Genomic DNA, 12,763 nt, shown 5'->3' on the forward strand with positions numbered 1-12,763 from the left:
TTCCTGGACCTTTCCCTCTGGGGGCGTGTGTAAGGAGTGTGTAATGGACGTTGGCAAAGCGGCCACAGCAGCAGCAACAACAACAACAACAACTACGGCAGCAAAAACGTAGATGTTTAAATTGGAGCATCGTGAAAACAACTCCCGGTGGCCTTCCGATGCAGCGATGCACCAGCTACACATCAACGCATTCGCCATGGTGATTGCTTTGACAGCTTCGCTGATAAAGCACCAGCCCCGAACGTCGATCGCCCGAGGCTTCAGCCGCAAATCGGTGTGTGTATGTGTGTTCGGTTGGGCATTGGCAACGTGTGGAAGCTTTTGTGGGTGGGCTGGCTGGCTTCCGCCTGCACAATAGGCTATTGCCCACGGGATGGCTTTTGATGGCCATTGTAAACGCCGTCGTATGGCATGACGGGGCGGCACAGTGACGGTGCACTTTTATTTATTTGTATGCAACGTCCGCTCTCGCTCACCTTCCTTCCGGCGAAAGTCCGTCCAACCAACCGCCATCATCATCATCGGCCGGAACGGCAACGTTCGCGAAACTTCTGGCAAGGTTCGGAGCAACATATTTTGGTGGGATGCATCGGACCCGTAGACGAACGAAACTCGAACCAAAGGCTAGTTCCGCGGGGTTCGTGATTTGTTGTATTTTCCATTTCGTTTGTAGTTCACATTACTGTTCCAAAAGTTCCAAAAAGTTGCAAAAGAGGTTTTCACTTGGAGCTGGTCTATTTCAACGGTGGCTTTCACATTTTTCGTCGACCAAGCGTAAAAACCTTGAAGCATCGTCTAATTTTAATTCGAATAATCCCAAACTTGCTCCCTCGAGCTAGTCCGGCAACGTATTGTGGTGGTCCAAGAGATTCCACCCAATTCCACAGCTGGAAAGCAGCTGGAAGGCGAATGGAAATTTAACTCCCACTGGTTTTGGTGGCTGATGTGATTGAAATGCTAATCCTTTTACCCGATCCCATCTGCCATCTGCCCCAAGCAAATCTGCCGGTCTCTGGTCGGTCGGTTCGAACTTTTCCGGTCAGCCCTCGCGGCAATTAGCGTGAAGACTTTGGCAGAATAAATAACCTTCACTCCGGAGACCGGAGCCGTAGGCCGTGGGCACCCGTATTGGCACCCGACTTTGGTTCAGGACCCCCTTCCATTCCGGCCACTGGCAGTTCCGGCAGCACCGCGCCACAAATCAAATTCGGTGTAATCTAATCACCGACATGACGCGGGGCCTCCGCAACGGACACATTGTTGGACATTAGCCTAAGTTTTTCTAATGCACTTTTAATTGCACCAGTCCCGGACCAGCAGTTTTCCTGTGGCTCAAAATAGCTGAACCCATTCTGTCACTCTCCGGTTGACACTGGGGCGCTGGTTGATTCGACGAAGATGACATTGGACCGGAAACATAATTTATTTGGGGACTTTTGGATTCGATCTCCCGTCTGCGGGTTTGCTAACAATATTTGAGCGACCTCGGGCTGCCCGACCTTCTGGCACATTGAGCATTCATTCATTTGGCGATTGTTGTCCAAGAAATGCCATTTGGTAAGCCATTTCTAAATATTCTAATTCTACTTCCGTTTAGCAGTTCCGATGATTTTGAATCATATCCATTAATATCAAATGATCTGACTGCGATAGAAACACCGCCATTGTGTTTGAAATACCGTAGTTTTAGATCCATTTTGTACTCGGCTTACACATAACGTATATTTTTATTTACTGCCATTTACAATGAATTTTATCCCTTACACGAAGTCTAAATAAATACGGTCCGGCCCATTTTTCTAAGATTAAGAAAAGAAGTCCATACGAAGCCACTTAAATACTTTCTTGATTTTTTTGCTCCAACACAAGATGAGATCTGCTGGGATTAATCCATTACGAACAGACGATCAACACTTACTTGATCTTGTGAAAATCTATGCAAAAACCCAACGATTGCTAGAATAGGCTGTACTCCTTACAAAATCAAGGCAGGAACGCCGCGAATATAAGTGCTCCAAAAAACTGCCACCGTACTGCATTGGCCCAAAATGGGTCACAAATGGAGGGGCAATGCAGTTAGTGTAAGAGTGTCCTTTTCCCGCTTTCCAAGCGCGTCTCTTTCTCAATATCACATTACAGCACATCGGAGTCTCGGAGTTCTGCGAAAGGCGAAAGAGATTTGGACAAACGTTCGGGGGGTCGCTCCGTCTGTTCACCCGATTTCGATTCTTGAACGTTCCACTCCGTGATTTGCGGGTCCGCCTGTCGGTGGGTCGTCATCCGGGAGGGGAGTGGCAGGGATTGGCTTGTAATGGGCACTCCCTCGCATAAAACCGTCCTGCGGCTGAAGGGGCCACTTATTACAAATTTAAGGATGACTGCGGTCAAAGTCGTACTGAGTTACGCCCAACCAGCCGCCCGGTCGAGTGTCTCTGTGCCCTTCAGCCGTGGATCGGTTTGAACTTTTTTCTACAAAACGTGTGCCTTGGACGTCTTGAACAAGGATATGCCCTCGATTTCGATATAAAATACCGTTGCAAGTTGAGAATTTGGTGTGGGCGAAAAAATCACGGAATGTAAGTTTTGTACCTTTCTTCAACAGCACCCAGCAGATTCGGACAGAAAGTGCCCATAAACGTCCCATAAACGTCCTAATAGCCACACAGCGCGCGAAGCCCATGTGAAATTACCGGCACCGCGCCTTCCGGCCCGACGGCGCACACATTGTAAAGCCTTCCGCACAGTGCGGACGTCGATCAAACAAATTGCCGCTGCCGCCAATTGGTCGGTTGGGCAGCAAGGCAGCAAAAGTAAACGCAAAACTCAAAAAAATTCAACAGTTTCCGGGAAAATCGGCGGGCGGCTCAAAGTTCCTGTCGGCAGCCCGACCCCGAAGGATCGGGCCGGCCCAATCGCCTGTCGTCCCCGCTGGAGCGGGTGCTCCCCAGGGCGGCTGTCCATCACAGTACGCCTCCACTCGCGTGTGTGTTTGTGTGTGTGTGTAGGTGTCGATACGTGTTTTGGCTCGGCAAAGGTTAGCAGCTAGAACGAAAAAATCAATATACCAAAAGAACCGAGGTTGAATGTTTTAGCTCGCCAGCCACCAGGCAGCCAGCCGAACGCGGGTTGGGCTTCGAAACGCGGTGAAGTGTGGTGTCCGAAACGAGCCAGCCGAACGGCTTGGAGGACCCACACGGCCCCTAGTTGCCCTCGACTCGCAGCAGGTCCGGCCCTTGAAACCCTTCTCGCAGCACTTGGCGGTTAAAGCGTGAGCCATCGAAAGAAACGGAGCACAACGCAACACGCCTTAAGCGCCTTCCGCCATTTAGTGCTTCAGCTAGCTTAGAACGCCGGAACGGCGAAAGGACCAACAACTCGAAGAATAGGACCTCGAAGAGCTGCGCTGCTCGGACGACAGACAGACAGGCACAGAGGCACAAGCTCCCCCAGGCATCATTAATGAAATCAAACCCAAATTGCACGCTAATTAGCTGCCCGATGGAGCGGCCGACCCGCGGCTGTTTGTCATCCGCACGGTGTGAGTCAGTGGCCTACCGGGCGCCTCCATCATCCTGCGACCGAACCGAATAGCGCGCGACAGCATCCTCGTCGCGTGTATGAGTGGCGCGTCTCGCGGCTCGGTGAGTGGTGAGACCTTCCGTGTGCGAGTGGTGCGTGGCTAACGAACGGAACAACGAAACCTGGTCCAAGCAACGGTGATCAGTGAATGAACGGTGGCGGCGGTGGTGTCCGACGACGGCGACAATGATGAAGGTTCTTTGCTGCCTTTAGAGCCATAGCTCGAAAGATCGAGCGCCTGCAAGTGAGAAGCTCCGTGCCGAGTGAGAGTGAAGCGAGTGAAAGAGCGTGAGCGACCGTGAGTGAGTCGAGAGACAGTTTACGTGACAGCACCTGGCTTGCTTGCCAGTGTGGTAGTGTGGTAGTGTTTGGCCTCCCTGAGAGAGAGAGAGAGAGAGCGAGAAGCCGCCCCGCTGTGATTTTTGATCATTGTGAAACACACATCCACACAAACACACAGGAGAGCGGCTGCGAGTGGTCCGCGGTGGTCTGGCCTTCCGGGGTCCGCGGTAGCGAAGGATCTCTGTGGCGAGCGCCACGGCGGCGTGTCCTTGAAGGGAAGAGGAGGGGATGTTGTGGATCGTGTGCATACTGGTTCCACTGGCAGCAGCAGCAGCAGCGGGACTCCTAGCAGCGGATGCCGGAAACCCGGCCCCGGCCACAGCACCGCCGCCATCAGTGTCCTCCTCATCATCACCGCCACCGCCACCATCACCGGCCCGGCGGCGACCGTCGCCGTCGTCGTCGTCGTCGTCGTCGTCGTCGTCGTTTTCGCCCTCGGCAGCACCAGCGGTGCTCGCGGGCGGGCTTCCGGCCCTAGTCGGGCCCGTGCTTCCCCTGCCGTGGTCGACGCACCCGGCCCCGGCCCCGGCCCCTCCGGCACCGGCACCACCCGGTCCAAGCTGCGGTGCATGCCTGCAGTGTGTCAGCAGCAGCAACCACGACCATGAGGAGCGATAGTTCGGAGCTGCTGCTCGAGCAACAGGCCGAAGAGCTGCGCAAGAAGAAGCTGCTGGAGCTAGCGGCGGCCAAGAAGGCGAAGAATGGGCCCCCGCCGAAGCGGTCGCTGCGGGAGAACGCCTCCTTCTACACCACGTCCGGGCTGGCGTTCCTGTCGGTGACGGCCGGCGCCTCGCTGCTCTTCCTGGTGCCACTGTACGTGGACCCGGCCATCTCGACGCTGGTCGGCGACTTCGTCGAGCAGCCGACGATGTGCGTGACGACGCGGCGCGAGGACATGACCGGGCTGTTCAACTGCTCCTGGAGCTCGTGCCGCGAGGGCTGCACCTCGGACGTGTTCAAGTGCACGCACATCTACGTGACGTTCATCGACGATCTCAACTTTACCTTCCCGTTCAACGCGACGCCGGCCGAGCTGTTCAACCTGACCGACATCGGGCGCTCGGAAGAGGCGATCCTGCTCGTCAACATCAAGGGCTGCGGCTACCCGCCGACGGTCAAGTGCAAGAACTTCACCGACCTGTACGGCTTCGAGGGGGCCGTCTTTCCCTGCTACTACTCGAAGCAGAACAAGACGGTCGTGATGACGGCGTACAACCGCGAGGACCAGGTCAGCACGATCGTGCACTTCTTCGTCGTGCCGTTCATCGTGACCGTCGTCTCGTCGGTCTTTCTCTGCATCATGCACTGTGATTGTAGGTGTAAGAAGGAGCGGCGCCGGCACCGGCACCGGCACCGCCGCCCTAGGATAGAGAACCTCAGGTAAGCCCGCCGCCACGCGAGATATCAATTGCAAGCCGCCCACGAAACCGTGCGCCTTCCTCGGTCGGTCGGATCTGCGACGGTCCCGGTAAACTTTCACCTTTTCCGAAACGCGGTCCCGGCCCAAGAGAGCTCTCAGCTCTCCAGCTACTTGTGGACCGCGACACGCGCACCTTGGGTGGAATTAATTATTTTAAACAAGTTTTCTGAAGCGGTTCGATCCAGGGCGTCGAGCGCGGGGGCAGGTTATAATGTGCCCTGTTGGTAACAATGAGGCAAGTAATTTAACCGGAGGCGTTTGCGGGCAATTCGAGCCCGGCGCCGTTGGCAGAACGGCCATTTTAACACTTGAGCACGAAACCATCGTATGTTTGTAACGATGCTCACTTTCCACCCGTGCGAAGGAGGACTTGTTTCCGCAAGGCCTTCAACCATTCCCACAACTTCCCCGAAGAGAGAGAGAGAGAGAGAGAGAGAGAGAGAGAGAGAGTCGAAATTAAAAGTACTTCAAAAAGTCCACATAACAACCGCCGAAACCACCAAATCTGCCGGAAGCGGCCGACATTGACATCTGTCCTCGTGGCGTTTAAATGGCGCCACTAGACCTTCCACTTGTATGCGCCGAGGCCGGAGGCTTCCCCCACTCCGCCCGGCCAGGATGCACTTGAAGCAGTGCGCTCGTCAGGGTTGCTCTTGGAGCTCTTTGCATTCACCCGAAATGCTGTCACCCGTAGTCACGAACGCCAAATGAACAACGACTCGGCCGCCGCCCCAAATCGAATGACACAAAGTGACACGGGTGGCGCATATGGATGGTGCCAGGGAACGGTTGGGTGCCCGGCATGACAGTCGAATAGCTGGCGGACCCGCTGGAGCGAGGGCCACCAAAGTCCCGGCTGGGTTTCAGTTCTCCACTTCCGCGCTTTGCATCCTTGTGCTTCCCGCCGTTCGTAGCACCTCGCGATCCGATCGAACGTAGGTGACAGTCGCGTGACAATTTCCTATAACCGCCCGAAATGGGCAGCCGTCGTTGGATTATTTGTTATTTCATTACGGTTAATACTCGTGGGCGCCGGCGCTGTTAGAGTGCGGTTGAAACCTCCGCTTGTGACCCCTAGTTCGCAATGGCGTCCGCAATGGCCCCAATTCGGGTAGTTGGGTGCGCTTGACCCTCACCGTTTGCTAAAGCCCCGGCAACCAAGTGTCCCTTGGCGTCCCCGAAGAACGCTGCTGTTTGGGAGGGCTCAGATTTTCATTTTCTTTCTCTCTGCGGCCTGGAATGAAGGGCCCTCCGGCGGGGGCACTATCTTGTGCCGTCCCGCTTCCGTTGGCGGCCTGGGCGAAGGCGGAAGCCATAAGTGATAATCTGTTTCTCACCCTCTGCTTACGCCCGGAGAGTATATATTTGTTTGTCCCGTTTTGTTTCGCCCGACGCGTATGTGTTTGCAGTCATGAGTCACCGCTCGCCTCGCTAGTGGTCCGTCGTTCGCTGTGCTTTTTGCTGTGTTTTCTGTTTCTGGCGCAAACAACGCAATGGACGTCCCATGAATAATGTAGTAGTGGGCACTCTAGTTGCGTGAAGCGGTGCTCACCGGCTGGGAGGAATTGGGTCCTAAAGAGTCCTCGGACAACACTGCCGTGGTGTGTTGGCTGTATGAATTTTGCAGTGGTTGCAGGTTTCGCTTAATTCTTTAAATTTAGAGTCTTCAAAAATGAATATTTTCTTCAAACATTTCTTAACAGTGAGTAAAAGCGGTCTAGGCTACTAAAATTGCATACTTCTTGGCGTTTATGTTCAAAGTGTGCATCAACTAGATGCGCCCAAAAGTATTCAACAGCGAAGGTTGCCTTCCAATTCATACGGTTCAATGGTGTTTTTGCTTTTTTAAAGCATCTCACTTTAAAAAAAGAATCGAGTTTACATTGATCATGAATGGGCCAAGAAGAAGGGTCTAAAAGGCATTTTTGACAAAATAGTGCCATTTCCCTTGTTATTTTTTTCCATATGCAACGTTCAATATCCAGCCGACCCTCGATAACGCTCATCACACTAATAAAAGCTTATCGCAAGCGTGATTATCTTTCCCATAAATTCGTTCACCCATCTCTCTTTCTCGTCCACGTCTTAACTCTTCGGAGTCACTCGATTTGGTGTGCCCGATCTGTTAAAGTACTGGCCTTCCCACCGTTCAAAAATCGTTCAAATTTCGACCGAATGGACAATTGCTGGCGATACGTGCTGATGGCTTCGGCATTACGCATCCTCGTTGTGTCGATTACCAGGAAACGCCTCACGTGCAGCACAACCCCAAATCCAGCGAGTGAGACCAATAGAAAAGACATCTCCAAGCAACGTAACTTCATCGCCACGCACGAACTCCCAATGAAATGGGTCCAAGCCAACCCGAAGCCTCCGGCAAAGAAGGGACACTCTGAAAAATTATAAAATATTGCCCATCATCAGTTTGCAAGTGGCATCATAAGCACGTGTATTCGGCCGTACCGTTGGCTTTCTAGCGAACTGTAACTGGTGGCATCATCCCGCCCCGAGCCCACCCCGCCTCGATCGCCCGACAGAAAGGGGCGGATTCAAAGGACCCGCTGTGCTGTGAGTTTGGACCGAAAAAAAGCCCCAAAAGAAGGATGAGAAGACTTCATTAGAAATTCTTTGGCAGTACGCCGGCCCGTCCGTACGCCGAGCGTCGAGAATGATCACGATGATTATGTTGATAGTATTTACATGCTCCCATGCCGGAGCTGCCAGAGTGTCGAACAGGGAAAGGCGTACGGCGACGGCCATCATGATGATGATGAGAGCGCTGTTCAATAACGTCTTTCCGTCATCGAGACGGGGGCCAAATAGGGGGCCTGTCACTTTGGCAAAGTCGACACGGCGTGCCAAGATAAGCTGCCTCGAAGGAAATGAAAGTCGAGAAGAAAAATCACCCAACAAACGCTCACATAACGCAGCCCGGGTGACTGACGACGCTACGCACCCGGATGCTCGTGATGCTCCCTGCCTTTGCGTAGAGGAAATCACATAAAAAATGCGACCTCCCAGAAGAATGGGCAACGAAATGGGCGACGGTGTGAGTGTGGAGCAGCTCTTCAAAATGAATCTCTCCTCACGAGGCCTCACCAGAGAGGGACCGGAATGTGTAGTCTAACGATGTTTGATGGCGGGATGATAAATTCGATCATTTTTTCTCGTGGCTCTCGGAGTGGCGTCTTCTCTTCGTAGTTGAGCTTCAGCGCACGGCGCTCTGTGGACGGTAGGCGGTCGGGTACCATGATGCAAATGGGCCAAGGCTGACCCACTGGCTGACAAAGGCAGAGCGAAATAGTGCGAAAATTCTTTGGAGGAAAACCGGGGAGAAAAGTTCCACCAAGAAATGTCATATGGAGAAGATTTGAATCACTTGACTGGTTTTGTTAAGGAAAAGAGGTGCAGGTTATCATATTCGTAACCTAAATTCGCCAATGTTGTGTTGCAACACAATGCACTTTTTCATCTCCTTTTGCCTACAATACAACTGGGAACTCTGGCAAATGGGCGAAGAAGCACTTCAAGTTGGTTTCATAGTGGTAATTTTCCCTTTCTTACGTTCGAAACACTAAAGCAATAGCCGTTGGTTATAGTATTTACAACTTTGAGCTAGTTGAAGAACAAAATTCTGTAAACATCCCAGAATATAATGGTCGTCATCCACTGATAGTTTACGGACTCATTTGTGATTATTCGGACGGGTTTAACCGACTCGTACCATCTAACTTGAGCGCCTTTTTGAATCCGGGTAGTTGCAATAGATCCATGTTTCATCCACTGTCATCAAAAGATATTTTGATTTGTGTTTAAATGTTTGAAATGATTAAACAATGCTGTGAATTTGATCAACTGCTTGGCGAAGCTGCATCTAATTTGAGAACAGTGTTTCCGAAACCAACATTATGGGCTTCAATAGTGTTCAGAATAATTTATCAACAAGTTTCACTAACGAAAAATGCTTGCCATGGACGGAGCAGAGTTCTCTTAAAAATTTTCACGTTAGTTTTTTACTATAATAATATTTTGATCTCACTTAAGACAACGATTAACTGTGCCACGAAACGATTACAAATTTATTCTCAGTACATAATCAAAAGTAGTATAACTTTAAAATCATTAAATCTTTCATGTAACGGTGAGTGTTTTTGAGAAAAAATTCAAATTTCGTCATAACAGTTCGACATATAGTTCTGAATGCAAAATAAAATGAACCATAGCCCGCGCGTCGTACCGACACGTGTCTGAGTTGTTGACCAACGACAGACGAATCGACACGCATAAACAAGTTCAAGGTCAGCAAGGCAAGCGTAAAATTTCCGTTTCAACGGGTAAACGCAATGAACGGCCTGTCCAGAGACTCACTAATCACTAAGTTCCTGCAAACGCTTCAAACAGAAAGTCCGTGTCCGACTGTCTCCCGACTAGACTGTTATGCCCCATTTAGCGCGCGCCCGGAAATTCGCATGTCCCCGCGCATGCTTGCGTTGCGCCGAATGGGGTGGCCCCAAAAAATGCGACGATGAATTTCTTTATTAAAAACATATTTTCATTGGCACGCCCCAATCAGCAACAACTTCATTCTCACTGCACGAACCCGCGGGCCACGGCAGGATCAGACGTGGATCCGTACGGGGCCCACGGCTGGCTCGGCATGCGGCTGGCGGATCGAAAGAAGTGAAAATCATAAAACACGTGCCCGGACGATTTAATGGGACATTGCATGCGAAAAGACTATTCAACTGCGCGGCCCGGTCCGCAGCGTCTTCCGCGGACGTCAGCACATCCGTCATCGCGTGTAAGGCGAGGACTCGGGCTGGGTTGGGTTCATAACTTTTGCTTCGCCCCGAAAAACACTACTCCCGACGGCGGTGTGCTGCAGTTACACAAATTTCTCGACCTTTGCGCATACATTACAGCGGAGTCCGTGGTCCATCCGTCTCCTGGACGGGGTCCGCCTTGTTTCTCCTCCAATTTGCTCCCTTAATGGGGCCGCCATTTTATTTGCCACCACGTGGTCGACACGTGGCCGCACTGTTTTCGGCTGGTTCTTAATTCTGTCTGTTCTCTTGCCTCTTCCGCCAGCGATTCTTCGATATCGACACGGGTGGACATGCTGACACCGGCGATCGAGGTGTACAAGCAGCCACTCTGACACAAAGATGACACCCTGGAGAGTAACCTCGGCAATCCGTCGACGAGTAGCGACCTATGACGAGGTATCCTGTCGTGCCCGGTGTTCCACGGCGCTCCACACCGATGTTCCCTCCGACAGCGCCCCGTTCGGACTGCGCCGCTGCTACCACTGGTCATCACCCACTGCATCGCCACCACCACCTCCGTCAACCCGCTCGCCAAGTGGCTGGTGCTGGTGTCGTTACTGGCCGTGGGCGGCGCCACCAGTCTGCGTTCGAGTCCCGTATACGAGTTCGCTCGGCGCGACGTATTCGGTAAGAAGAAGATGTTTGTTCCTGCCGGTTTTAGTCTCCAGCTCGACGACGCTGTGCGCCTTTCCCGGATCTCGTTCCGGTACGCCGTGTACGCCGCCGGTACGCCGGCCGAATCATAGCGCTGGCTTGCCGTCCTCTAAGTGAAGAAGGACGCCACGATCTCTTGGAGCTTCCTTCCAGGAGTTTGATTCCCAACACGTCGTTCCGTTTACTGAAACACTCATGAAAGGCACCGAAATCCAGTTGCAGGCATCGCTGGTCGAAGGCCGGAAGCAAAATTCGAGAGCCAACTGGTACGGTGAATTTCGAATTTTCCTACGCTCTCCCATGTCAGAATGGGCCCTGAGTCTGTGCTACTCGACAATGATTCGCGAGTCACACGAAGCATCATAGTAAAGAAATGATAATATCCAGAGAACGGAGTGGCTAGGAAGCAGAGCCTTGAGACCCGGCAGGGTACAGGCTTCCAAGACTAGCGAATTGCATTCGATAAAAAAGCAGGAAAACCCGTTTCCGTTTCGCCGTTGGCTCGACCCCCCTTTCCAGAAAGGACCGGGAGTTCCCTTTTCCGCGCGACAATATGGCGAGGTGGTAGTTTTTGCGTGCTTTTGTTTGACCCACTTCCCGGCTCCGGTTTTCGGTGATAACTCACGTCCGGCCCGTATAATTTGCCGCTCAACCCTTTGGTACGTGGTCAAACGGGAGCCATATTGGTAGCTTCACTTCAGATGGGGTGATAAGTACTAGCAAATTGGGTTCCCGAACTTGTGGCCACCGTCAACAGGCTGGCCAAGTGAACAAGAAACCATAGAAAGGAGCTCTGAAAACATCGAGACGGATCGAGGCGGGGTTTTGTAGACCGTCTGCCTCTTACTACCTTCCCCGTCCCGGGGGTACTGAGTCTGTATAGGAAGTTTTCCGTTTCTGATATCTGAACTCCACAGCCCGGCGCCACCGAAGGCGAGTAGATGGAACGTGTGCTATCGAGAAAGAGAAGCCATTTCCAGTTCGTTTCGTACACTCCAATGGCTTCGCCAAACATTTGCCTGCGGTGCAGAGATCTGTGAGCTTTGGTGGGGCGCAATGAATCCGAGCGGCCCACAATATTGGAGGGCGGTCACAAGCCACTGTGGAATAATGAGAAAAATCAAAACAGCGCACCAACGATAGACAGAATGACCTCTTCAGGGTGTCAAATTATGGAGCAAAAATGGGCAAACTACTGCGGAACAAATAGAAGTGTATCGTTCGATTTAACAACGCAGTGTGGCCGACACGGCAAGAGAGCAACATGAACATGTTTATGAGAAAAACAAAACCAAAACTAGAAATTAAACAGTAACAAGTAACACAGCAGCAAGTACGAGGATACATTGATGTGAACATTAGTGATAAGTAAATCAAATAATTAGCTAAGCGTCCGTATAGTTAAAAGTGAAACAAACAAGTATGAACCGGGAGAAAGAAAAATACACACAAGCAAATATGATGGTAAGTTTGCATACCGTGGAGTGAAGGAATAGTTTAACGTAAATCGGAATTACTCACAGTAAAGCAGTGTAAACGTCGACTGTAGCTGATGAAGCAGCGAGCAGATGGCGGGCCACTTAGTGTTACCAACGTAGAGGAAAAGGCTATAACTAGTGATAGAACAAACTATGTAAGTAGACAAATACGATGTGTACACCCGATGGTGGTGATTAAAATAAAGCTAACGAAAGTGAAATCAATCCGCATTCGGACTGCATCCAGTCATTGTCACGTTTCGAACGACACGTAGCGTAGCAGAGGAGAGAATTGGATAGAGTGGAGATATACAAACACCTAGTCTTAGCCGCTGAAAACGAATCGAAATCGAAGCGAAAAAACACATCGGAACTGTAGCTAACAGCCCATCCTGCGAACCAAACATATGCTAAAGTGTTGAATAAATGGTAACGAAAGTATTGCCTGCGGAACAATACGGCGG

General features: G+C 51.6%; 1 protein-coding gene across 1 annotated transcript; it reads left to right on the forward strand.

Annotated features, from left to right (window-relative positions):
• Nucleotides 1–4,525: 4,525 nt before the first annotated feature.
• On the forward strand, nucleotides 4,526–10,499 carry LOC131210849 (protein tipE). Its single transcript, XM_058204153.1, has 2 exons — nucleotides 4,526–5,301; nucleotides 10,430–10,499. The coding sequence occupies exons 1-2, from the start codon at nucleotides 4,526–4,528 to the stop codon at nucleotides 10,497–10,499; spliced, it is 846 nt and encodes a 281-aa protein (XP_058060136.1).
• Nucleotides 10,500–12,763: the final 2,264 nt, after the last annotated feature.

This window comes from Anopheles bellator, chromosome 2 (genome assembly GCF_943735745.2).
Source record: "Anopheles bellator chromosome 2, idAnoBellAS_SP24_06.2, whole genome shotgun sequence".
NCBI classification, from domain to species: Eukaryota; Metazoa; Arthropoda; class Insecta; order Diptera; family Culicidae; genus Anopheles; species Anopheles bellator.